General features: G+C 45.8%; 1 protein-coding gene across 1 annotated transcript in view; it reads left to right on the top strand.

Annotated features, from left to right (window-relative positions):
* The window catches only part of WWOX (WW domain containing oxidoreductase), a 973,003-nt gene that overhangs the window by 50,978 nt on the left and 894,866 nt on the right, over nt 1–27,159 (top strand). The window contains exon 5 of the mRNA XM_079906570.1: nt 6,146–6,252. Within this exon, the coding sequence (XP_079762696.1) occupies nt 6,146–6,252 (107 nt within the window). The remainder of the gene's footprint in view (nt 1–6,145; nt 6,253–27,159) is intronic.

Below are 27,159 nucleotides of genomic sequence, written 5' to 3'. Positions count from 1 at the left end.
CTACTCTGTGCCTAAATCCTTGCCGGCCTTTGATCTTGTTTTGCCACGCACCCAGTCTCTTTTTCGCTTGACCGATTCATTTTTATGCCCTTTGGTCCCAAAGTCGTTCTAGGTCCAGAGTTCCTGTGACCACTCAGGGACATTTGGGAAATGCAGGGTAGGTGGGAAAAGGAACTGGTACCACAGACCCAAATCCCTGCAGGTCCCTGCATCATTACCATTGTATTTTCCCGTGCAAAGCTGAGCACCGCTGCTATTTCTTCCAGGCGTTGGTAGCATCCTGGCCTCCTTGTGCTTGACACAGTGGGGTTTGACACGCCTTAAAATAAAAAATCTCAAGCAGATCGGTGTGAAGCCTTGTTTGAGATACGGCAGATCACACGTGAGTATTCTGATTGAGGCAGTTTCGTGGTCAGGCTTGAGCCATTGCCTCTTGCAGGGATCTTGCCCCCTTATGATGTGCGTCTGAGCATCAGATGCCCACAGTAGCCTGGCAGGTGACGCCAGCATTGGGGGTGGTGACCGTGGCCAAAAGGAGAGCCTAAAGCCCATGTCTAGCCTGCAGGGGCTCCTCAGACTACCTGCTGGTCACCAAGTGGAATTGGGGGCCCAGTATGTTCCAGTTGTAAGCTTTTACAGAGAAATTGACATCCAATCCAACTTCTCTGGAGTTTGTGGATATATAATTGCCCCAGTTTTTTAATGCTGGCAAGTAATTTGTACTAGGAAGGAAGGGGGAATAAAAGGATGCAAGAGAGGGCAGGACGGAGAGAGAAAAAGGGAGGAGGGAGGCAAAATGTGGGCCGAAGGGAACAAGTCTGTGGGCTTGATTTACGCTGTGATTACCAGTGTGTAACCTCTATACTAGACACGGAAACCTAGTGTAAGATAAGCAGGCATTTAATATTTTTTTGGTATGTTTTCCCTTTTCTGGTACTTTAATGTTTGTATGCAAAGCTTGAAACCCAAGTCAGGGAAATATTAAATCTCCACAGCCACTTGGTTTTCCTGATTGGATCAGACGTAACAAGTGCTGGAAAACCGATGATGCCCATTGTTTTAAAACGTCTTCCATTATTTTCTTTACATTATTAGTTTTTTTTTTTTTTTTTTTTTTGGCCGTACGCAGGCCTCTCACTGCTGTGGCCTCTCCCGTTGCGGAGCACAGGCTCCGGCCGCGCAGGCTCAGCAGCCATGGCTCACGGGCCCAGCCGCTCTGCGGCACGCGGGATCTTCCCAGACTGGGGCACGAACCCGTGTCCCCTGCATCGGCAGGCGGACTCTCAACCACTGCACCACCAGGGAAGCCCGTATATTATTAGTTTTAAATATTCCTCTGGACGCACTCTTGCCACCTCCATGCAGTTAAGCTGGTTCAATTTAAACATTGTCATAAAGTTAATTTTTTATAAGATGAATCAGGTTATTAAATTTAGTAAACCATTGCCTTCATTATTTTGTGCAAACTTTGGCACTGTGCAGTATTGGCTTAGCACTACTACATTTAGCTAATTAAACTGGTCATCAGCTGCGTTATTATGGGAGTGAGGGATGCTATTCTCATGGGCTTTTCCTGGTTAGCAGTAGGTAGCATTATTAAACTTTTTTTAATTTATAAAACTCCACACTCAAGAGATATGGTTTACTATAAAAGTGTTACTGTCCTTCATGTGAAACCATCATCTTTTGAAATATCCCTGCTTTGTGTTGCTCCAAAGGCAGTTGTACAGGGTAAGAAGGCAGAGTTGTCCGTTGCAGCTTTTAAAAGTAGACTAGCAATATGTAGCACATGGCTTAGATAAAGGAAGATAGATGTAAAACTCAGAGTGTAATTTTACACGACACGGGGACAGATGGTTTAACCGTAGCTACAGTCAGGAATTATCTAAAGGAGAGAGGGTGCAGAGTGGTGCCTGCAGCCTGTTGCCGCCATAGTGTCAGATGTGCTCTTTTTGGTCTTTTGCCATTAGGTTATTTTGTCAAGTGAGACGGCGTGACTTAACAAGTTTGTCTGGGAAAATAAATTTTGATAGCAAAGCGGCATGCCCTTTTCCCTCACAGATTTCTAGGTAGTGTCATTCAGAACTGCAGTGAGCAGTATCTTTGCAGGATTCCAGTATTTATTCATTGTTTAAAAGGAAGTTAGAGGGCCATCAGTACTGTTTGAAACAACTTGGGTTGTTTTAAAACAGTCTGGAGGGCTTCCCTGGTGGCGCAGTGGTTGAGAGTCCGCCCGCCGATGCAGGGGACGCGGGTTCGTGCCCCGGTCCGGGAAGATCCCACGTGCCGTGGAGTGGCTGGGCCCGTGAGCCACGGCCGCTGAGCCTGCGTGTCCGGAGCCTGTGCTCCGCAACGGGAGAGGCCACGACAGTGAGAGGCCCTCGTACCGCAAAAAAAAAAAAAAAAAAAAAAAAAAATGTCCGGAACTGTAGCCTGTTAGCAACCTGTAAGGACATTCGTTTCTTTGGCAGTTAGTTATTGAATCTTACTTGGGGGTTAGTCCTATGGGCCACAGAGATGAAAAAAGCACAGATTCTAAGGAGTTTACGGCTGTCCTGGTAAATCAGATAAATAAAGCCCTGGGGCCTGCCTGGACCTGCATTGAATTGATGCTTCTTCAGTCCATTAAAAATATGTTTGCTAATGAATGACCAGGCATTGCATCCGCCATCTTCCCCTACTCCCCTGTGTGACTTTTTTTTTTTAACACTCTTGGATGAAAATGTGATGAGAAATATGTCTGATGATTGTCTGACCTGGAAATTTTGTAGGGACCCAGAGTCCATCATTTTCAACAAGATCTGGGTGTGACAAGTCCTGTGATTGCAAGTGAAGTCGTTCTTGGCCACTTCATGCTGTACCTCCATATGGCTGTCAGCATTTCATTAGCTTGATTGATGTAGCACATCAGGCAGCAGGATTTTGTCCCATGCCCGCACCCGTCCAGTTTTGGAACAGCTGGGCTACAAAACCTGTGGTTGTACTTCTCTCTCTTTCCCCAGATGATCTGGGTGCCTTTTGCTCACTGGGGATAAGGGGTGAAATTGGCATCGTGGATCCAAATGAGTACATTTCAGGTGGTTGTTTCTTGCCTTGAAGATACAGCTCCCAGCACCTTTTAGTACAGACACCAAAGAGGAGGCAAACAGATTTAGATGTGCAGTATTTCAGATGTGAATTTTTTTGTGTAATTACTTTAACCTCAGAGTCAAGTATAGAAGGTAATCCTTAGATAATGGTAAGTGAATATCTTGGGATATAGTGCTCGGCATAAACAAAGTTCAAGTGTGTTCTTAAGCCAGTACTCAGACAAATGGAGGGGTAGATTTGTAGCTAATTTCTTTAGATTCTGGTTGGTGTTAAAACCAGTTAGCTCACGGGTTGCTGTTGGGAGCAGACCTAGGAGAGAGTTTTTTTCAGTCACGATGGCTGTACTGTATTTGCTAGTTCATATAAATCAGGACTTTGCACTGAACTGGATTTTGGAAAGGATTGGGAACTAACATTTGTTTTCCCACCTAGTGTGTTTATATTAGGTTCCTAGTGTATGTTTACTATTCACTCCCCATTTTAAGAAAAATGACTGAGTTTCTGACGGGTTAAAGGCACAGCCTTAGGTCTGATAGCTTATAAATAGCTGGAGCTGGGTCAACACATATGTGTCCAACTCCTGAGTTTGAGTTTTCCACTATGCTGTGCTGGCTTCCCTTGAGAACCAGTTTATATAAATAGACTGGCCTCCATGAAGATTAGATATATGGAAGTGATATGAATGCGTGACCTTTGCTTGACTCTTTCACATGGCAGTCTCAGTGAGATAATGATTCTCTGATTGTTCATACGTATTAACGTTATCTTGGAAGCAGTAATCTCTGATCATTTGACATGGCTTTGGCGGAATGACATTGCTACCTTCTCTGGTAGAATTGATTGCTTTGTTGGTGCAGCGTACTGTGTACGATTTTCCACATAGCTTACAAGATGTGGTATTTTACACTTTAGAACAGTGGGGTGATGTTCAAGCTCTGAAATGAGATCCTCCCCTCCCCTCCCCTCCCCTCCCCTCTCCTCCCCTCCCTTCCCCTCTCCTTTCTCTTTTCACATCAGTAATGTCTAAGAGTTCTAGTTGCTCCCCATTTTTGCCAACATTTGGTGTGGTCATTATTATTATTTTTAATTTCTAAAAAAATTTTAACCATGGTAGTAGTAGGTATGCAGTATTATCTCACTGTATCTTTAATTTGCATTTCCCTAATGACTAATGAGTTCAAGTCTTATAAAATAGTTGAGTTTTTCTTCTTTTTCTATTCTGTGGAAGAGTTGGTGTAAGGTTGGCGTTTTTATTTTCTTAAAAGTTTGGTAGACTTTACTGTTCAAGACAAATGGATCCAGAGTTTTCGTTTTGAGAATTTTCTTTAAAAATATACATTTTTTTCAATTCTTTCTCTCCTTGCAGCAATTTTTAAGTGGTGTCTTTCTGGGAATTTGTCTTTTTCACCTATATCTTAAATTTATTGGTGTAAAGTTGTCACATATTCCTTATGGATTAGAACTTTCCATTATGAAATATTCAGTTTTTTCTCTTACAATACTTCTTTTGGTTCATCTTTACATGGTATATCTTTTCTCATTCTTTTAATTTTCTTTATCCTTATGTTTAAGCGTATAAAACATAACATACACACTTCTGTAAGGAGCATATTGTATATGTGTTTTGTTCAGTCTGACAGTCTTTGTCTTTTGATTGCAATTTTTAGTCCAATTTAATGTAATTACAGATATATTTGGGGTTAAATATACCACTTCATTATTGGCTTTCTATTTATCTAACTTGTTTTACATTCCTTGTTCTTCTTGCCTTTTTTTAAAAAAATTCTTCTTCTTCTCCTTTGTATTAACTGGTTAAATTTGTATTATTTTACTGTTCTCTCAGTGGTAATTGGAGGCATTACATCTCTCAGCAGTAATTGTAGAGATTATATTTTTGACTTATTAAGGTCTCATACAGATTAGTATTTTATCACTTCCTGGACAATGCAAGGGTCTTAGAATATTTTAATACCAAGTACTTTCCCCCTAGGTTATATGTCATTATTATCAGTATAGTAATGCTCACTAGGTATTGTAAAATTTACAAACTATTACTATTATCATTTAGATTTTTTTCATCTATTTACCCTTTATGTGACTCTGTCATTTTCCGCATGTCCAGATTTCTATCTAGGGTCATTTTCCTCCTATCTGAAGAGCATTCTTCAGTATTTCCTCTAGTGTAGACATGCTGGTGATATATTCCCTCAGCTTTTGTTTGTTACAAATTTTGTTCACCTTTATTTTTGAAGGGTGTTTTCACTGGGTATAGAAGCACCAAATGCTGGCTCACCTCTCTTAGCTTTTCAGCTTTTCCAGATGTTGGCCCCCGAAATTCTCAAGCATAGTGTTCCTCTGATGCCTTCAAAGAGGGTGTGTGTGTGTGTGTGTGTGTGTGTGTGTGTGTGTGTGTGTGTTGTTTTGTCCAGCTTTTCTAATTGTTCTTAGTGGGAGGGTGGATCTAGGAAACCTAGTTGCTATTGCTGGAAGCAGAAGTGCTGGAAATAGTGCAGAGCACATTGTCAGGAACTTAACAAATGTTGTTGTTTTACTTTCCAGGTTTGTTTTCTCTTATTAGACTGTAAACTCTTGGAGGGCAGTGACTGTGTCTAAATATTTGTGTATCCTTACTCTTTATACTGATCACACGGTTTAGTTGTATGAAGCAGTGGTTCAAAGGCTGGCTGTGCCGCGAGCTCTTCCATGGCTTGGCCTTCGCCTTTGAAATCACTTTGTTCCTGGGGCAGCTTTGCTCAACCTCAGCCCTGTAGATACTTGAGCCAGATGATTCTTTGCTGAGGGGGCTGTCCTGTGCATTGTAGAATATTTTGTAGCATGCCTGGCCTTTACCCGCTAGATACCAGTAGCACGCCACCCCAAACTGTGACTACTGAAAAAAACGTCACAAGTTATTTGCAAATATCTTCTAGGGGGCAAAATAGAGTCTGGTCGAGAACCACTAGGGTAATGCGTTTGGCACTCAGTAAAGGCCATTCAGTATGGCTCAGTGCTTTGCATTTGTGTTTTCTAAATTGGATTTTCCTTTAAACCGTAGGGTTTGAAACCGCCAAAACTTTCGCCCTCCATGGTGCACATGTGATCCTGGCCTGCAGGAACATGACAAGAGCCAATGAAGCCGTGTCACGCATTTTAGGAGAATGGGTAAGTGAGTGCTCGATTTTTTTTTTTTTTTAATAAATTTATTTATTTTTGGCTGCATTGGGTCTTTGTTGCTGCGTGTGGGCTTTGTCTAGTTGCGCTGAGCGGGGGTTACTCTTCATTGCTGCGCACGGGCTTCTCATTGCGGTGGCTTCTCTTGCTGCGGAGCACGGTCTCTAGGCACACGGGCTTCAGTAGTTGTGGCACATGGGCTCAGTAGTTGTGGCGCGTGGCTCGCAGGCTCTAGAGCACAGGCTCAGTAGTTTCGGCGCACGGGCTTAGTTGCTCCGCGGCATGTGTGATCTTTCTGGACCAGGGATCTAACCCGTGTCCCCTGCATTGGCAGGCGGATTCTTAACCACTGCGCCCCCAGGAAGTCCTGATTTTTTTAATTGTCAAATATACATGCTGGGATAAACACATGGAGGTTTTCGTACAGTTCATAAAGTTTATTGCTCTTGGAATAATGTTTTCTTTATTTTTAAAGTCATATTCGCTTTGTTTATTTTATGAATGAAAGGACAAGCAAGCCCTTTTATAGTTTGTTTATAGTTCATTGTCAGTGTCACCTGCTTTGTTAGTCAGAGGTTTGAGAATGTTTACTCATTCAGCTCATTTATTAAGAAAAACAAAATGTGGTTGACGCCCATGAATGCAACTAAGAGGTTATTTACGGTTTTTAGGATGACAGAGTAGCCAGCTTTAACCCTGTCTCTGGTTTCTCCTTTTTGCTTTTCTCTCTCTGTGCGGATGTTGGCGTTGATATCCCTGGGCACAAACATTCATTGAGGGCCTGCGGTGCTGTTGGGGTTAAGGATAATAGCGTCGAATAAAACACAGTACCTGCACTCATGGGCTTCTAGGTAGGAGAAACAGACCCTAAAGGGATAATTAAGTTTAATATTTAATGTAATGTCAGGTTATAAATGCAGTGCAGGACAATAGAGCAGAGTGAGGGCCCAGGAGTTGACGGCGTGGGTTATTTCAGATCGGGTGGCCAGCAGGGACCTCTCTAAAGTTGTGACGTTTGATCCAGGGTCTGAAGGAAGTAAAATGGTGAGCTGTGCAGAAGTCAGGGGAAATACTTCCTACACACGTGCAAGGGAGGTAGGGGCGTGCCCGGAGGATTCTAGGATCAGCAGGGACGCTAGCGTGGCTGGAGGGCGGTGAAGCGGGAGGAGGTTGCCAAGGGACTCCGAGTCAGTGGTGACATGAGAGGGTTTGAGCCAGAGTGACACAGCTTGATTGATTTTTTTTAACACGTCACTGGGCTTTGGAGTGATGTCCAGACTGCATTCATTCATTCCCGTGTTTGTGAAGTGCCCCACTGTCAGAGGCACTGGGCATCCGGTGTTAAGGAAAAACAGGTGTTGCCACTGTCCTTGTAGAGCTTTCAGCTGAGGGTGGAAGACAGCTCCATCCAAAGAAAGGCAAACATCAGTGTAGACTTGAAATGATGGAAAGTGATACGAAAAAAGGATGTGGCGCTCCAGAGTGGTGAGTAATGCCAGGGAGGCGGAGGACACTTGGGAGTCCCCAAGAAGAGGTGACTGAGCCGAGATCTCAAGAAGGATCAGGGGAAGGTGGGAGAAGGGTCAAACCGGGCAGAGGGGGTGGCCTGTGCAGTGGCCCTGGGGCGGGGGCGGGAGGGGGGTGAGGGGGAGACAGTCAGGTGCCTGGAGCAGAGCATGAACGGGTTGGATAATCCTTGCCAAGACTGTCTTCATTCTCTGAAAAGCATGGAAGATTTCTTGCCATCCGAAGAAATACACCATGGTCTGTTTAAGAGAATGTCCGGTGTTCTGGACTGAGAAGTTATGAAAGTCAAGAAAAGGGAGATTTATTTCTGTTTTTTCAAGCAGAATTTCAGGTTCAGTATATTTCAAATGAACTCTTGTCATGATCTCACTGGATTCATTATTTTGAGTTAAATTAAAAAAAAAACAAACAGGGCCCGCTTTTTTCCAGTTATCTTAGCATATTTCTAACTTCAAAGTTAAAAAGTACAATAACCTCCACTAGGTGGTATAGAGCAGTCTTCAGAGATGTACAGAGAGCAAATGGTAATACATGCATATGGTTTGAATCTTCATAAAGTGTGTAAAACGAAAAGTGAAAGTCCTCTGCAGTTCTTCTCTTGGGAGGTAAATATCACTAACTGTTTCTTGCATGTTCTTCCAGAAAAAGGTTGTGAATACTACGCAACACACCTACATACTGTTATGTACCTTGATTTTTTTTCACTTACTACTAGAGGAGGTTTTTTTTCTTAGCAGTGCATAGAGGTCATCCTTATTGCTTTTAGCTGCTGTATGATACTCCATCATGTGTTTATGCTGTCATTATTTAACCAGTCTCCCTTTTTGGTGGACATGGAGGTTGTTGTCATTGTTCTGCTCTTCCAAGTGATGCTCTCTTAAAGTTCAGTCTCTCTCACATTTTCATCCAAAATTGACTCTAATCTCTGCTGCAGTGAGCGTTCTTGATACATGCTTTTGTGAATACACCGTAGGGCAGAATCTTCGCAGTGGACCCATTGATTCAAAGGGCACATGGACTTAAAGCTTGGGTAGCTGTTTCCAGTTTTCATCTAGTAAGTTGGGCCAATTTCTGCCTCCACCGAAAATGTTAGAACGGTACCTGGGATCGAGCAGCAGGGAGTATCAAACTCGTAAAATTTTGCCCATGTGACATCATATTTAGACTAAAAAAAATCAAATTCCAGTGGCACTCGTGATATTGTCAGAGCCGTCTTGTACAATGTGATGCTAATGTTTAAACCAGACTTGGAAGATAATGCTCAAACCCAGTTATCTACACATTTTAAAAGTTGTCTTCCTTTCCCGTCATATATGAGGACAGATTCATCTGGATTTATCCCATTATCACTCTTGTTTGATGCGTAGGGGCAGAAATTTCTGGATCTGCCCTCATTAACTGTGGGACTTTGGAAAGTCTCTTGATCCATTTGGTGCCCCCGTTTCCTCGTCTCTAAAAGAGAAGGTTGAACAGGATGATCTCAAAGACCCGCCATTTAGTTTTTCTTTCTTGCTTTCTGAGCCATAACTGGGTCCCTGTGAGTCAGTTTCAGAAGCCCGCATTTATCATTGTGTAGGTACATTCTCGCGTAGAGTAACTTGCCGACCAGCAGACAACTCCCCCACGGGAAGAATTATCCCAAAAATATTCGCTGTCAGGGATGTGAATAGAGGAAATGGGAAGGAAAACCAAACTTACACTCACATGGAATTTCTAATGTTCACATTAGATTTTAGAGGTTGTAGACTGAAGAAACTCAACACTTTTATCGTCTCTCGTCTGTTCACTTGTTCTCTGTGAACCCCATTGGACCACATTCCTTACTCCCCCTAGATTCTGATTATGGAAGCTCCAATTTAGCACCAAAAGCCGTCATTACCATTTCGCCTCATTGCACCGTTACCAGAGTACAGAGTGTGTGAGAAGCTGCCTCAGCGACCTGCGTGGAGCCGCCTCCCCGTGCCCTGTCCCCGTGTCCCCACCCTGGGTCTGTGCTACTTGGTTTCCTCCAGGCCTTTCCTTACCTGGTCTCTGCATAGGGATTTTGTCTGGCACGTTAGTAGATGCCACCTTCTTGTGTTTCTCGAGGTCCGTACTTTATCTGGCATGAATCACATCACACACAGAGCCTGGAAGGTACTGCAACACAGCGGCGCCGTGCCGGAGAGTCTCACAACGATGCAAAGATTTTTGTTGCAGCAAAAGCTCCCTCCGAGGTCTTTGGGCATTTAGCTTAGCATCGGCTCACACGTGCTGAGGCTCTGGGAATGGAGTTCCTCCCTGCCTGGTGTTTCTCTTCTGGCCCGGCCCAAATCGCTGCGTCCCTGACACTCATGTCTGCCTCCAAGCCAGTGGAATGTAACTCTCACGTCCACCACCCGGCATCTGAGAGCCACCATTTATTGCGTCCCTGTCATGTGCCCCGTCCTGGTCAGGGCCTTTTGTATCCCTTTTATTTATTTATTTAAATTAAATTAAATTAAATTTAAGTTTTTTGTCTGCGTTGGGTCTTTGTTGCTGTGTGTGGGCTTTCTCTGGTTGTGGCGAGCGGGGGCTACTCTTCGTTGTGGTGCGCGGGCTTCTCATTGCGGTGGCTTCTCTTGTTGCGGAGCACGGGCTCTAGGTGTGCGGGCTTCTGTAGTTGTGGATCACGGGCTCTAGAGCACAGGCTCAGTAGTTGTGGCGCACGGGCTTAGTTGCTCCGCAGCATGTGGGATCTTCCTGGACTAGGGCTCGAACCTGAGTCCCCTGCATTGGCAGGTGGATTCTTAACCTCTGTGCCACCAGGGAAGCCCCTGTGTCCCTTATTTAAGATGATGCAAAAACCTGCTTTTCCTCATTTCACAGGGGAGCCAGTGGAGGTTCAGAAAGGTGAAGGGAGTCCCCCAGAGTCACACAGCTGGTGAGCGCGGAGGTGGGTCCCGGTGTGTCCATCTGGCCTCCACCCCACGGCCCAGCTTTTCTACCACGTCCAGCCTCGTGTGTGTGCGTTACCTGTTCCAGGCTTTGCTTTAAAAATTGCTAGATGCTATTGGAGTGATTAATGTCAGGATTAATCATATTTCTCAGAGGAAGCTGCTCTGATGTCCGTTATTTATTGTCCTAAGCAATCGCTTTTCATTCAAGATGTCCTGTATGGAGTCCTCAGGACACTTTGTGGGGGAGATCCAGCTCTTTTGTAAAATATAACTTAAATGACAGCACATTCCACATGGAATTATATTGAGAGCATATATGTAATTACTACTACTGCTGATTATTTCAACAGGAAATGCCCTCCTGCTGAGATGTTTTAGATGCTCCAAAGTTAGAAATAAGGGAAGCATTGAAAACAATTAAAATTGGGTAACGTGGACAGTGTAGAAATGAACTACCCTCTTAAAAGGCCAATCCATTTAGCATAATTAAAAAGCGAGGGAGGACGGGGGCGTCCATGAGTCCCCAGTTATATTTAAGTACAGAACCTCTGGAAATGAGGTTCCTGCCTGTGTTGTTAGCAGTAACCATATGAGGATGTGGTTTACCTCATTCATATCCCCAAGTGGATTACTTGCTCATGTCCCTTACTCCTAAGACAAATGCCTAATTTTCTCCCGGGTATTTCAAGGACCCCAGATGGCTGGCTGAGTAGGAAGTTCATCTTCCTATTTTGGGGATGGAGTGGCTTCTCTTTTCCTCAGCAGCACTGTCTGTATGTGAGAACTCCATGTGCGTTCTCCAAGCCTGGGACTCAGTTAGGTGTGTCTGAATCCCTGCAGTGCTGGGGCTTACTCTTTCCTAAGTACTTATTGGAGTGGGGTTTTGTCGCTCTGTTTATGGAGGTCTGGCACACCCCACACTCCATCCTGAGATCTGAAGACCTCCAAGAGGTGTTGTCTGAGAAGAACAGTAGATGATTAGCTCTCAGAATGCATCTTATGCACAGCCACAAGACTCCAGCATCCCAACGGAGGGCTTTTGAAAGTGGGGCACCCTCCTCCCTCTTACTTTATTATAGGTTCTAAATTTTGGATCTCTAAAACTTCTGGTCCTGGGGAGGAAGGAGGATTGTTGATTACAGCTGGAGCAGGTGGGCCTGCGGTTGCCCAGGCACCTACCAGTGTGTGCGGGGAGGAAAAGGTCTGGGGCCATGGCTGGGGTGGAAGGGGGATTCAAAGAGGGCATGGGATTGTTTTAAGTGCCCAGCCTGCCTCACGTGTACCAGGCCTTACTTAAATCTGCTTATCGTGTAAAGGGTGACATGGGCAGTGTCAGAGAGCTAGCTGGCCTATGGAGGCCGCCCGTTAGTGAATGGGGGGGTCCAGGAATGTTGTGAAGCTCCAGCATCTCCTGGGGATTGAGATGACAGTGAGGTGGGCAGGGTGGGCTGGCCTGGAAGAGGGGCTGACGGCCCCCCCGCCACCGTGGAGTGATTAGGTGACCCACTCCTGATTCTCCAGAGTGCATCTTGGATCCATCCCCCTATCAGAAGGGAGGAGGGACCCAAGTATGTTGAGGTTGGCGAGAAGGCTTGGTCCCCGAGAAAGACTGCGAGCCCAGGCTTTCCTAACTTGTCTTTTTATTTGGCCTAGACTTCAAGTCTTCCCAGCGACTGGTTAGGATGACATACCATTGGCCAGGAGCACACAACAGCGATCCGGCTCGGCCACTCTTGTGTTTTCTTGGGTTATCTACCCGAGATTTCCAAGAGGTCTGGAAAAGGCAGGCGGTGTGGTCTTCAAGATGCCTCTTGGGCATATGTCTTTTGGGGAGGCAAGTCATCTCCAGGTGATAAACATGGCTCTAAAATATGCTGCATTATATTGGCAAAGATTAGAAGCAGATACACTCTGTGACCTTGGGCAAGTTTCTTTTCTAAACCTTAGTTTTTTCATCCGTAAGACCTAAATACTAATATCTGTGCCGGGAGATTCAGGCACCTGTGAGTATTAAGGCATTGACTGTATGTGTACTTAACACATGGCTGGTGATAGATTCAGTGTTCAATTAAATGTTAGCCGCTGCTATTAATTATAATTTCTTTTAAAAAACGTTTATTTGATATTGGAGTACAGTTAATTTATATTGTTGTGTTAGTTTCCGGTATACAGCAAAGTAATTCAGTTATACATATATCCATTCTTTTTCAGATTCTTTTCCCATAGAGGTTATGACAGAATATTGAGTAGAGTTCCCTGTGCTCTACAGTAGGTCCTTGTAGGTTATCTATTTTATGTATAGTCGTGTGTACATGTTAATCCCAAACTCCTAATTTATCCCTCCCCCCGCCAGCCTTTCCCCTTTGGTAACCGTAAGTTTGTTTTTGAAGTCTATGAGTCCGTTTCTGTTTTGTAAGTAAGTTTATTTGTATCATCTTTTTAGACTCCACATATGAGTGATATCATATGATATTTGTCTTTCTCTGACTGACATCATTTACTATGATAATCTCTAGACCCATCCACGTTGTTGCAAATGGCGTTATTTCGGTTTATTTGCGGCTGAGTAATATTCCATTGTATATAAGTACCACACCTTCTTTATCCATTTCTTTGTCAGTGGACATTTAGGTGGCTTCCGAGTCTCGGCTATTGTAAATAGTGCTGCAGTGAACATTGGGGTGCATGTATCTTTTCGAATTATGGTTTCCTCCAGATACATGCCCAGGAGTGGGATTGCTGGGATTAAGTGTTCAATTAAATGTTAGCCGCTGCTATTAATAATAATTTCTTATTCATACATGAAAGTACAAAGTGATGCTTACTTTTCTTAACCTCCAAGTGCCTGAAAGAGGAGCTGTAAGGAGGGTGTTTATCAGCATGATTCCAATGAAGTTGCAATTAATTCTTTTTCTGTCTTCATATGTCTGGACTCCTACATTTTAATAGATGTGTATTTAGTTTGTTGATGAGTATTTTCCAGTGGAGCTTGTATTAGCCCTCAACTGTCATTTGAAAAGCCATCTTAATTATTTATGTGATTGCTTTTTCTTTTGTATTTACAAAGAAATATACTTTGCATATATTTAGGAAAGATGATTAAGGGATCAGTCATCAGGAACAGCAAGCAGAGGTTTATATCAGAATGGTTATTGAGAAAGCAGGGAGACGAGGGGTACGAGGAAAGATTGATTAGTCAGAGGTAATGGAATATGCGTATGTTAGCGAGAGAAGAGCGCATGCTCAGCTCATTGTGGCCACACGGTTTGATGCTGGAGAGAGTGAAGTGTTGTAATTATCTTAGCTTTCAATAGCGTTGATACTGGGTCTATTTATCCAGTTGGAGTGAAGCCATGTGGAAAGGTGACAGTATCATGTCATATTGCAGCCTCATTGATAAGCATCGGAAGTAGTGATTTCACTGTTATTTCCAGGTATGGAGTACTTGGTACCAGCCAACGTATTAGGCACGTGGGTTCCAACACTTTGCTCTGCTTTTTTTTTTTTTGCGGTACGCGGGCCTCTCACTGTTGTGGCCTCTCCCGTTGCGGAGCACAGGCTCCGGACGCGCAGGCTCAGCGGCCATGGCTCACGGGCTCAGCCGCTCTGCGACATGTGGGATCTTCCCGGACCGGGGCACGAACCCACGTCCCCTGCATCGGCAGGCGGACTCTCAACCGCTGTGCCACCAGGGAAGCCCTGCTCTGCTTTTAATAGATACCGACAACCAGTTTTCATGACGTGATATTAAGGAGTGACGGGGAGGATGCTGAGTAAAAAATTGCTTGCACTTCTAAGAACCACTGGAGAAATCCAGCTGCTTTCATGCTCTCTCCAATCCACTCTGACTTTACGATCCTGTATGTCTTTGGTGTTTGTAGGAATTTCCCCCATTCTCCTTTGATAATAGAAGCTTAAATCCCATAATTTGCCTTTGCAGATCGAAGGCCTTAGGTGTGATGCCTTCTTTTATGTGATGTGTGTGTGTGTGTGTGTGTGTCTGTGTCTGTGTCTGTGTGTGTCTGTGTGTGTTGGCGGGGCGGGGCCGGGGAGGCATGCAGCGCATGGGGTGGGTGATCTAGGAGCCTGATGCCTGTCTAAGCAGGTGACTTGGCTTGGAAAAGCTGATCGTTATTCAACGCATCACAAGTTGTAAGGCTCATCCCCATTGTTTTGAATGATCTCTAGCTAAACAAAAATATAAAAACTATTAATATTATTAACAGCTATAGATTATTGGGCAAAGTTCATCCCACATCAGCCATTAGATTTGTTCCTCATTTCTTTGCCTTAAAAATTGTTTTTATGTATAGTATTGGATTTTCAATAAGTGAAGTATGGTATAAACAAGTCGGCGGACCAGCAAGAACTATATAAACCACTTGCTTTAATCAATAAGCGAGCGAGCGTGCACATACACACGCACATACACACACGCCTAAAGGGTCTAGAGTTCTCTCTTGGGATGTTTTTGTTTACAAAATGTCATCTTCTTATCATCGCCCGCAGGTGGGGTTGGATATTCATAGCTGTCTGTACTAGGCACTCTGCTTAGCACTTAGCAGTAAAATATTTATGTCATGTGTTAAACCCATCTTGCAGATGAGGCATTAGGGGCTGCAAGAGGGGGAGAGCGTTGCCTGAGCTCACACAGCTACATGGCAGATCCAAGATTTGAAGCCATATCTCCTGACCCCAGCGCCATCTTGTTACCCAATCCAAAATGACTGGTGTGTGTTGTGTCGGAGGGCTGGCCTTTCTTTTTCAAGGACTTAGCCAAAGACTGTCTTCGTAAGGATTTGCGTGTTTCTCTGTTCATTATGTAAGGGTCCCTGTGGTTACCTAGGGAAGAGGGCTTCCCAGGTGGCTTCTCGTAGCCCGATGGAGTTGATGAAACCTCCCCTCCCCCAAGGAAGCTCTTCCCAGACTTCCATTTCAAGTGCTGTGTAGTGTATATGTACTCTTGCACTGAAGCTGCCTCTTTGACCTTCCTCTTCATAGGCTCCGGAAAGATTCTTTATCAGATAATAAATTATGCATTCCTCTCATAGACATAATTGGTTGCTCAAATATTCTGAGTTTCCTCTGACTCCAGAATGCCTAAAACTTGTGATTGGTCCTTCTCCTCTAAGTTTTGCATTTCATTTGTCATTCTGAAAATTTTGCATTGACTTAATCTCGCCTGTTATTCATTGTCTTTGATCACCGTCTTCGTGTCTTCTTTTTGTCTGTGTGTGTGTGTGTTTTGGTTTTTTTCACTCAGTCTTGAACTGAATATTTCATACTTTATATCCACTGTAACCTTCGCATAACGAGGGCTGTGATTTACTGCTGAGTTTTAAAGAGTGAAAGTCAAGCATACCTGGGTAGCTCCAAACCATCACTCCCAATCATGTGAAACTCAATGCAGATGCATTCTTTCATTAATATGGGGCCCCCCGAGTTCTTGTTAAACAGTTTTGACGTGCTTGGAAGAGATGGATTTCATCTTCAGATGGTGTTCAGCCAGTGGTCGAAGGTTCTGCTTCTGGCCACTAGGCATTTAGGGTCCATTATTTAAGTGGGAAAAAGTATACTTGAGATTGTTTTTCATATTTATTATGGGGGCATTTACAGAGAGTCTCAGACGTAGCAGTTGTTAGATTAAGCAGAGAGGAGAAGCAGTCCTTGTGCCAATAACATCTTCCAGGCAAGGACAAATAGAGAGAGAGCCGTAAACGAGGCAGCCAGTCTCAGGATGGGGCAGCTCACGCTACAACAGGTGAAGGTTGATTTTAAGCATATATTTAAAATAGACTAAGCTTTAATTTATAGGCAGGAAGCCCAGAGGAGTAGAGGGAGCCCCAGCCCTAGAGTCACAGGGACCTGGGATTGAATCCTGTGCTCACTGGGTATCTCTGGGCACGTTTGGTTATGTCTTTGAACCTTGGTTTATTTACCTGCAGTATGGAAATGGTGCTGACAGTGGCCCTCAGCGTTCATCAGGTTGAACTGAAGTAACGAATATACTCTCTTGTACAGAACCCGGCACGTAGTAAAGACTCAGAAAAAAAAAAATTGGTAGTTTCAGGAGAGGGTTACTTGTTCAACACAGATCCCTAAATTAGACAAATACTCTCAGAAATCTTGTGGGAAAATGTGTTTCCTCTTATACCTTTTTTTAAAAATATATATAAATGATCAGAGTCCCAGGAAACAACCGAGCCTCTCTCCATCTTCCCATCACTGTGTCAGGTAATACTGAGATGAGCCGAGGTGAGGAACCGGGGGCTCCTGACGTCCCTAGGGCGTGCGGGTAGGGTGGGGAGGTGGCTGTCTGTATCCCCGGAACCCACGTCCTGGTGCGGAGCTGGCTGGGGTCCGCAGAGGCCGTGGTTAGTGCCAGAGAGACGTGGGGTTGGGGTTGGCAGAACCAACTCTGTGAACCTGGGGTGCTCACCTGGACCTAGCCCCTGCCCCTTAGCCAGGTGCGGGGTGCAGATGTGACTGATTCTGAAGCCCTTAGAAGTGCTGTGGTAGTTTTAAACTCTGTCCACGCATTCTGTGCTACGCCTCCCTTTCAGAGGCGGAGCCTGATTCTCATCCCCTCAAGCGTGGGCTTGTCTTAGTGACTCAGTCTTCACGAATAGAAGGTGGCTGAATTGACAGAGCATGACTTCCAGGAAGGGTCTTCAAAGGCCGGTGGCTTCCTCCTGGCTTGCGGTCCTGGATCACTCACTGCGCGGAAGCCAGCTGCCATGCTGGGAGGATGCTCAGGCGTCCCTGAGGGGAGCCCGTGTGATGAGGAACCGAGCCCCATGCGACAAGCCTCTCGAGTGAGCCCTCCTAGACTCCTCTGAGCTCGTCAAGCCTGCAGGTGACTGCGGCTGACAGATCAGTGGCACCCTCATCAGAGATCTCGAGTCAGAGCCATCCCAATTCCTGACCTATAGAACCTTAGTGAAAACCCAAATGCTTACTGTCTTAAACCACTGCACTTTGGGGAGAGGGGTGACATAGCAGTGGGTAACAAACACAGGGGTCATGGCCTCAGGGGAGAAGGATCTCAGACAGAAACTGGACAGCAAGTTCCAAGGACAAGGCGTGAGGACTCACCCAGCGATTGCCTCTAAGTGCAGGGAATCCTAAGTTCTTAGGGTGGCGTCAACCATCCGGGTCCCCGTGTCCAACCTTTTCCCAACGTGCAGACCAGTTAAACAGCATCCCTGAACAGAGCTCACCCGGCATTCACTTACACTCTTCCAGGGATGGGTAAGCTCCTCCCTCCCAAGACAGCCCATCCTATTTCTGTGCACCTCTTAATTAGAAAGTTCTCCCTTATACCGAAGCGAGAATCTTCCTCCAAGCATCTTCCACTCACTGGCCCTGATTCTGCCCTCCGAGTTCCACTGGGCTGCCTTCTCATCAGAACCCACCTAACACTCACATCCCTCAAATTTCCTAAATAATAAATCCAAAGTTATTGAAGGCATCAGGTTACTAAAAGTTGGCAGTGAGGCTGGCCCCTCATTTCTTTGCAACCTGTGTCCCTCTTTTATTATTGGAGTTTGGGATGCACATGGTAAGGCTTTAGCAGCTGGGGAGAATCCTGTCTGCTTTGATCCCCTTCAGCAGGTACCAGATGCAGAGCCTGGACCCACTGGGCCTTCCCTGGAGTTAAGGCATCGGTGCAAACAAAGTGCAGAGTCTCCTTTGAAATGACTGAAGAGCACTGCCCTCATTTACCTGGCAGTTCTCAGATTCTAATTGTTCCAGCCACAATGCGATCTGTAAACTGGGTGGCTGGAAGAAACTTCAGTGCATCTTTGTAATGGCTTTGTTGTTGTTTATTGAGAGGGACTAATTAACTTTGATTATTGCACTAATATTATGGCACTTGGACAGCCCTTCAGGTTTATGACTCTGGGAAAATATAAACAAATGAAATGCAGGTGCTGGAGCAGAAAGAATAAGTTACTACTGAACTTTAATTACTTGGAATGTGTAGCCAGGAGAGAATTCGTTGATGAATTACAGGGTGCTTGAAATCTACATCAAACTGTGAGCAATATGCAGACAAAGATGAAAAGGGGGGCTGGGAGGGTGCTGTTTTTAAGGCAGGGAAGGATAGGGCACATCTGTGACCGTCTGAATGGTGTTTCATTGATTACTCCCTATTTCCAGTGGGGCAGAAATTTACACGGTGCTATTCAAAGCATGGTCCCTGACCCACACTGTCAGCATCACCTGAGAACCTGTTAGAAATGCAAATTCTTGGGCCCCACTGGAGACCTCCTGGATCAGAAATTCTGGAGGTGGAGTCCAGCACTCTGTGTCTCACAGTCTCTCCAGGACATGCTGATGTGCTGCTCTGCAATTCTCATGCTGTTTGATTTTTTTTTTAAATAAAAGGGCAGGTACAGATTTTTACCTCTGTTTACCAGAATCAGGTGTTCTTACAAGCTTGTTCACCGGCTAACCCAGAAATTTTCAGAGTGCTTAAAAAAATTGTATAAATATTTATTAAACATCTATTATGTGTAATGGGTGATATATGTCAGTTTAGAATATAGTAAGTCCCCTACACGCGAACCTTCAAGCTGCGAACTTTCAAAGATGTGTAAGCTAGTTCACGTGTGTGGCGTACATTGTCACGTGCGTGCATCCTCTACAAGTGGAGGTGCTTTTGTGAAATTTACAGTACTGTATAGAGTACAGTAGCACAGCATCTTTATTTCAAGCCCAGGATGTCTGGCAGCAAGCGTAAACGCAGCGGTGCATAGCCGAGTGTGTTAGTTGGGTACCTAGGCTAACTGTTGGACTTATGAACGCACTCTCGGAATGGAACTCGTTTGTGTGAAGGGGACTTAACTGTATTATCATTGCCCTCAAGGACTTGACAAGTGAGGCGATACCGCCAAACTGTAACCCGTTCTGGGACCCGGTGAGCATGGGAAGCGTGGTGGTCTTAGGACTCACGAAAGATGCTTTTCCCACGTGCTTCAAAGCAGGATCCTTGAAGAAGGCAGTGTTGGCAGGCTGCAGTCAGCCCCGGGGGTGAGGGCACATTGCAGTGGAAGGAAGGGCACAAGCAGAGCATGGAAGCTTGTCCTGGGAGTGGCACATAGTCACGTCGGCTGGAGTGGGATGCGGGTGTCTCTGGAGGCCGGAACCTGCCTTTTGAAACCAGACCATTGAAGACCTTGGATTCTGTCCTTTTAGGAGCATGGGCTTTCTTCCCTCGGTCCTGGCAGCCACTGAAGGATCCCCATGGGGGTGATGCAGTCCACACATAGCGATGCAGAAAGACAGACGCTCAGGCTGAATCAGAGAGGGAGTGTGGAGGCCGGGAGACACGTGAGCTGTGCTCCGGGTAAGCGGTGGTTACAGTGGCAGTTCTGAGCTGGAAAGGCTGAGAAGGATGCTGAATACACTTGCTTGTTTTCTGACATTTAAGTCCATGAACTGAGTCCCAAAGGAGAAGGATAATCATCCCTTCCAACTTTTCCTGCTCTGAGAACCTTTCACAGATTGTGGGGGACACGTTCCTCCATCTCAGAAACTCTGTGAAAATAGAGCAAAACATGTTTACATACCTGCAGCCCTCTCTCAGGAGTGGAGTGACCGTTTATTATTCAGACCAGGAAATGCGGAGAGTCACAGAGTCATAATAATTATACCAGGAGAGCAGGCATCAGCAAGGAGGGAAACTGGGACATCTGAGCAGCCCTCTCAGGTGCGGTTACCCCAGTAACCTGAGCAGGCCACCCATGGGTGTCTGGGCCTGGCTGGGCTTGATGGCGAAGAGGTCAAGTCTGGCTTCTGATGGGGCAGGTTGAGCCTCACACCGGCCTTCGTCCCTGTAGTTCTGGGTCGTCTCCTAATTTTTCCTTTTAAGAACTTGCTGTTTTCATTCCCACAGAAGCCCGGCCAGACTCCAGCCCAAGGTTGTCTCCATTCCTTCGAGAGCTGCAAAACTAACCGTGACTCCAGATCTTTTGTGGAGTTTCTGTTCCAGAGACCCTTCCTTTCGTGTGATTTCTCCCACCGCCCGGAAGCTTCCAGATCCCCCCTCTTATGGATAGTGCTGTGTACTTGAGGAACAGAAATGCATTCTTGATGTTAGACTGAGCCAGACCCTCCCCGGTGTTAAATCTACCCAGAATTCGTAGAACGCCGTTCAGAGCTAAACAGTGATCATTCAGCGTTGCCTTCTGTTTGGGATGGTTCACGGCTTGTCTGGTCTGTGAACGTGGACGAGGGAGAGCTGGTTAAATGTTTATTTTCAGCCCTGGGTAAACCTGCAATATTGGAGGAGATGGTGGGGCACGTGGCAGTGACGTTAGTGATCAAAGTGCTATCGCGGGCTTGCTGGCCTCCTTGCAGACCTGCCAACACAGACAGTTTTTCAGAGACGTCATAGAAAAGCAGGAATAATTCTACGTTACTATAAGGCATCTGTGAAAAAAATAAAGTTCTTTTTAGTCATATATGAGCCACTGGGTTTGACATAACTCTTTTAGCCATTACTTTTAGGGGATCCTGCAAAGATATGAGCCAGTCTATGCAAGAGTGTTGTAATGGAAAATTCAGACACGAATTAGTGAAGTCGTTTGTTTTTTAGGGAAAGTTTTGAATTACAGGATCACATTTGGGTAGACTGTGTTTGTAAAGCGGTAGCATTTGGGGATGGGAAAGGACTTTCTGAGATCATCCAGTTTAACTCTCCCACTTGACAGTTGGGAAAACTGAGGCCCAGAGAGGGTAACTCACCCATCCACTGTTACTTAGGCAGTGATGCCTTCTTTTTTTTTTTTTTTGCGGTATGCGGGCCTCTCACTGTGGTGGCCTCTCCCGTTGTGGAGCACAGGCTCCGGACGCGCAGGCTCAGCAGCCATGGCCCACGGGCCCAGCCGCTCCGCGGCATGTGGGATCTTCCCAGACCGGGGCATGAACCCGTGTCCCCTGCATCGGCAGGAGGACTCTCAACCACTGCGCCACCAGGGAAGCCCAAGGGATGCCTTCTTTTGAGACAAAGTGTCATACTGCCCATTTGCCTACTGTGGAAAAAAAATGTGTATATGTTTTTAAAAAGAACATAGAATTGCCTGTAAGACAGGAATAGAAGCACCCAACACTTCATGCTCAATTGGGCGGCTAGTTTAATTCTCCTTCTTATTTTGATCATGACGATGAGGAGGATGATGCTATAATAATAGTAATGGTAGTAGTGGCATTGTGTGCCAGCCACGGTGTGGAACACTTTAAATGCCTTAATCCAGTTCATTTTTATGACAACCCTGTGAGGTAGGTAATAGTATGAATCCCATTTTCAGATGAAACGAGGCACAGAAGTTGAGGAACTTGTCTAAGCCCACATAGCAAATAAGCAGCAGAGATGACCTGCTGTAGGAGGACAGAAGCCTTGCCTGCTGTGTTCCTCTCGGTATTTCCCCGGTGTGTTGCACAGCACCTGGCCATTAGGAGGGACTGAGTAAGTGTTTGTTGGGTGAATGACTGAAGGTTGACCGTTGAGCCTTGGGGCTAGAACCCGGGAGGCAGTACCCTATCACTGTGGGAAGGGATGCTTGGATTGGTCTGCTTCTGGAAAAGCAGAAGGTACACATAACCAGAATATTTTCTGGAGTGCTCAGCTGTGTCAGTCGGTTTTCGTGTTGGTGCCGCTGAATTCCCCGCAGTTCTTCAGCTACATGCTGGCTTGTTGAAGATGGACTCGTTCTTGGGACGTGGTGTGAAGTGCCTCGCGTCCCAGTTCTTTGAAAATCACTAGCCCCGGTTTGGGCCTTCTCAGTCGGCCAGCTCCCCTCGCTCTTCTGGAGAAGTGGCAGCCGGCTCACAAATCAACTTGATTTTGAAGGATGGCAAAGTGGATCAGCTGGAAAGGCACAGCTCAAGGAGTCCGTGGAAGGGCTTGTGGGTACATCCAGGAGCCTTCTGGTCTCTACTTGGAGAGTGTGTGTGATCGAGAGAGAGAAGGTTGACGAGAAATCAGTAACTTCTTGTTTTTTTAAAAAATAATTGATTTAAAATTTATCTTAATTTTTATTTATTTATGTTTGGCTGCGTTGGGTCTAAGTTGTTGCACGCGGGCTTTCTCTAGTTGCGGTGAGCGGGGACTACGCTTTGTTGCTGTGTGCGGGCTTCTCATTGCGGTCGCTTCTCTTGTTGAGGAGCACGGCCCTAGGCACACGGGCTCAGTAGTTGTGGCTCGTGGGCTCTAGAGCGCAGGCTCAGTAGTTGTGGCGCACGGGCTTAGTTGCTCTGCGGCACGTGGGATCTTCCCGGGCCAGGGCTCGAACTTGTGTCCCTGCGTTGGCAGGCAGATTCTTAACCACTGGGCCACCAGGGAAGTCCGAAATCAGTAACTTCCCTAAAAATTAAAGATCTCGGGTGATGCCTTTGGAGGTAAATATAGAAACCTTCTTTTTCCTATTACTTAGGTCAGAAAACCAGCTGGGGTGGGCTTTGCTTCTAACATCCCTTTGCCTTTCGGTTAATAAGTAATTGCCCTGAAACCTGTCAAAAACAGACACTTACTGAAAGAGAGATGAGCTGGAGAGAGAGACAGAGACAGAGACAAACAGAGCCAGAGTGGGGGTGGGGTGGAAAAGACGTACAGAGAAAGACACACAAACGGGAGGGGGAGGGGGAGAAGGGGGAGAGAACTAGTCTCCGGAGTGTTTTTATGGAGGTTTTTAGTGCCAGCCTCTGCACGATGAGTTTGATCACTGTTTTCAGAGTTCTCTGATCATTTCTTGCTTAGAAAGGAGGAAATTAGAAATGTTGAGCTATGATTTGTTTTAATCAGAAAGAAATTGTCTAACATAAATCTCCCCGTGAGTGCTGGAAAAGCCCTAAAGCGGCCAAGAAAAAAATATCAATACTTTGCAAAGGAGGAATGATTGTTCCAATCCGTGGCTTAATTGATTTTAAGCCTTAATGAAACTCGGACCAGAGCCTGCTACACACACTTGGTGGCTGGGATCACCAGTGAAAGCTACATGGGGAGAGGAGGAATTTGGGGTGTTTATTTGGTTCTTTGCTATTGATGTGACTTTCTAATTGCGTGGGGTACCTGATACCAGATAGTAATTGTTTTTCTACGAAGAGAGTAAATTTTTTTCCCTAACACAGTAATTTATTTTAAATTACAGCTTTTTCTATTGGAAGCATTCACTTATGTTAGATTATCGTTCCCCAAGTGAAATTTCACTGATGCTGTATAATTAAATATAGATTTTTAAAAAGCGATAGAATATATTTTAAATTTATAAGCGGACAGACTGGGGTATATAAAGACTTTATTTAACAAGAGTAAATAGCCTACCTGATCAACGTGACGGCTGCTGGCAAGGATTCCTTTAGCCTCAGTGTATCCTTATTCAGTGCCACGCACCTTCTTGGGAAGGGGTGCTAAAACTTGCTAACTTAATTGGGTTAAAGGATTGATCTGTAAGATACGTTATGTAAGCAACAGCCTTGGGCTCTGGTGTGCTCGAGTTTGAATCCTATTTCTTCCTTTTACAGACCAGGTGCCCTTCACTTTTTGTTGCCTCAGTTTCTTCATCTGTAACATGGGAATGCTAATAGTACCAGAGTCACAAGGTTGTGAAAATTAGCTGAAGTCTTGCACATAAAGCGCTTAGGATGATACCTGGATATGTAGAACGGTACCCAGGTACCTAGTGTGTGCTATACAGGATTAAAAAAAACCATTTGGGGTCCCTGTGTGGTCTGGCCCCTGCCTACCTGTCCAAGTTCATCTCCGACCATTCTCTTCCTTTTCCCAATTATACCGACCTCATAGCTGTTCCCGAACCCTCCTGTCTCCCTCTGTCTTGTCACAGAAGACTTCCTCTGCTTGGGGTGACCTCAGCCAATCTCATCCACCTGATGCCTCTGTATGCAGTGAGTCTCTGCCCACTGGTGTCTTTCCCCTAGAGCTTTCCTGGACTGCTTTTCCCCCTCTCCTGCCCACCTTCCTTCCCTCCCCTCCCTCCCCTCAGCAAATTGTTAGCAGCCCCTTTCTCTGAGTGACGTGGCAGTGACAAAGAAAGCAAACGTTCCTGACTTCAAGGAGCTTAAAGTCCACGTTTTGGTGTTTAAACACGCATGCATCACAGCGCTGATCACATCACACATTGATTGTTGGCTGAAGGTCCCCTAATTTAAGCAACAGACATCTGTCAGAACTTCATTACATGCCAAGCATCCCACTAGACGGTGAGCCTGTATAGGTACCTAAGATGTTGTGCTTGCCCTCAGGGAGTATAGGTGTGTTGACAGACATGTAAATTAATAATAATAATATCAACACTCAACTTGGAGGAGGAGGGCAGGACCTGGTTGAAGGTCCAGGCTCAGTAATACTTGGGTAGGAGCAGACCCAGTACCTGTGTTTCTCATCACTGTTGGAAGGTGTTAGACCAGCTGGTTAGAAATATGAGGATTTTTCTTTGACTCCAGCTGCCGAGTTCATGGTCGCCAGCCCAGATTTTGGAATTAGCCCGACCTAGGTAGGAATTCTGGCTCTCCATCTGCTGGCAGTGAGTATTCTCAGTCCAGGCTCTCCTCCACGTGCCTCTCAAGCTAACTGCTTCCCTGCGTAGGCTGCTTGTCAAGATTAAGTGAGGTGGCAGTGCCCGGCTTGTGGCCCGCACTAGGTTCCACCCGCTGGCGCTGCTCACCGTGCCGAGAGCTTCTGGAGGTTACCTCTCTATGCCTTGCCTCTCCTGGGCTCTAGCCCATCAAGGCCTTCCTGCTTCCCCTATTCCCGCCAACAGCTCTCGTGCCCACGAGGGGCCGGCCTCCTCTGTGCCAGACAGAGCCTCGTCCGGGTATGTTTGCTCTGTGTTCAAACAGAGCTTCCTTGCTGTGGTATTGGATTCTGTGGGACAGTGACAGTTTCCAGAAACCTCTGGTCCGTCAGCCAATTTGGAGGAAATTAAAGCATTCTCTGTGCCCCTCGGCTGGCATCCTAGAAGGCTGCACAGACACTGCGGGCAGGCTTCAGCACCTTCACATCAAGGACTCCATTACGGCTCTGAAATAAAAACGTTCCCCGTTGCTCCCTGCGTGCGAAGCTGGATCGTGTGCTTGGCACACACCTCGGCAGGGGCCGTAACCCCGCTCCCACCCAATCGGAAGGTCCTCCTGCAGGCAGGAGCCACTTAACTTGCTCGGTGCTTCTCCCTGTGAGGATGCAAAAAAAGCAGGAGCTCTCAGGACCCCACGTGTCCAGGTGCACTTCCAGCTAGAGGTAGGGCGAGCCTTTTCAAGTGTTCAGAGAGGTTATTTCATATGCAAATTTGTGGAGCCGGGCTGGGGAGAGGCCACAGTCCTCATTCACTCCACAGTTTCTCATCTTGTCAGAGAAGCTGACCTCATAGCCCCACATTCATGTTCTCCTTAGCAAGGACCCTCCTGTAGGAACAGTCATGAATTTGGCAACTAACGATCGTAAGGGTTTTAGGATTTGTGGAGAATTTATCTGTGAAAGAAAATGGATGAATTAAAAATACTAACCAGCTTAGCCAGCACCCGCATGGATGAATCACTGAGATCTTTTTTTCTTCTTCCCCCTCATACTATAAACATATGGCATGAATTTTCTGCTCTCATTACAGATGCTGAGAGAAGGCAAAGACAAATATTTATATTACATTCATGTTTTACAGTAAAAACACTGTTTGGTTTGTTTATACAGTTCCACTGTTACAGTTTTTATGGTTGGTAATGAAACCACTGTAAAACCCAGCCTGGGTTATATAGCAGATACGATAAGGCCCAAGTACTCAGGGAGAGACCCTGGATGGAATAGTTGATGTCACGCGTAGGGAATCGACAATTGAATGATGTGTTAGGACAGGCCAAGCTAGACCGTAATAACAAACGACCTCAAAATCTCAGGGGCTTAAAACAACTGAGGTTTATTTCTCGTTCCAGTGACATTTCCATCGTGAGTTGCTGGGAAGGCTGTGCTAGATGGAACCTCGCTTAGCCAACCGGAGTCGACTCGCGTCTCTGGGTGTTGTGACAGAGGAAGAGAAAGGCGTGCTGACCGTGCACTGCCCTTCAGACTCATGCTCAGGGTGACGCTGTCGCAGCTGCTCACGTTCCCTGGGCCAGAGCCACATGTAACCTCTAGGTGCAGGGGGTGCACACCTGCCACGGGAGTGACAGGAGGTGGGCAATTAGACTAGCAGAGAGCAGCCCTCAGGACTTCCTTCTGGTTACTTCAAGGGTTTTTGCAGTTATCTAACTGATGTTCTGTGTTTAATGCAACTTTGAATCATAAGGGAACAGGGAAGGCATCAGAGACCCTCCTGCCCACCACGCCCAAACTCCTTACAGCTAATGAGACTCTGTCTTCATTCTACGATGACCTGGATAGAAAGGACCCGCCACTGTCCCCAGGAATATGTCACAGTGCAGAAAAAATTTCACATCCAGA

Source organism: Stenella coeruleoalba (genome assembly GCF_951394435.1).
Source record: "Stenella coeruleoalba genome assembly, chromosome: 20".
NCBI lineage: Eukaryota > Metazoa > Chordata > Mammalia > Artiodactyla > Delphinidae > Stenella > Stenella coeruleoalba.
The sequence above is the reverse complement of the archived record's forward strand: the minus strand, read 5'-3'. Positions and strand labels throughout refer to the sequence as shown.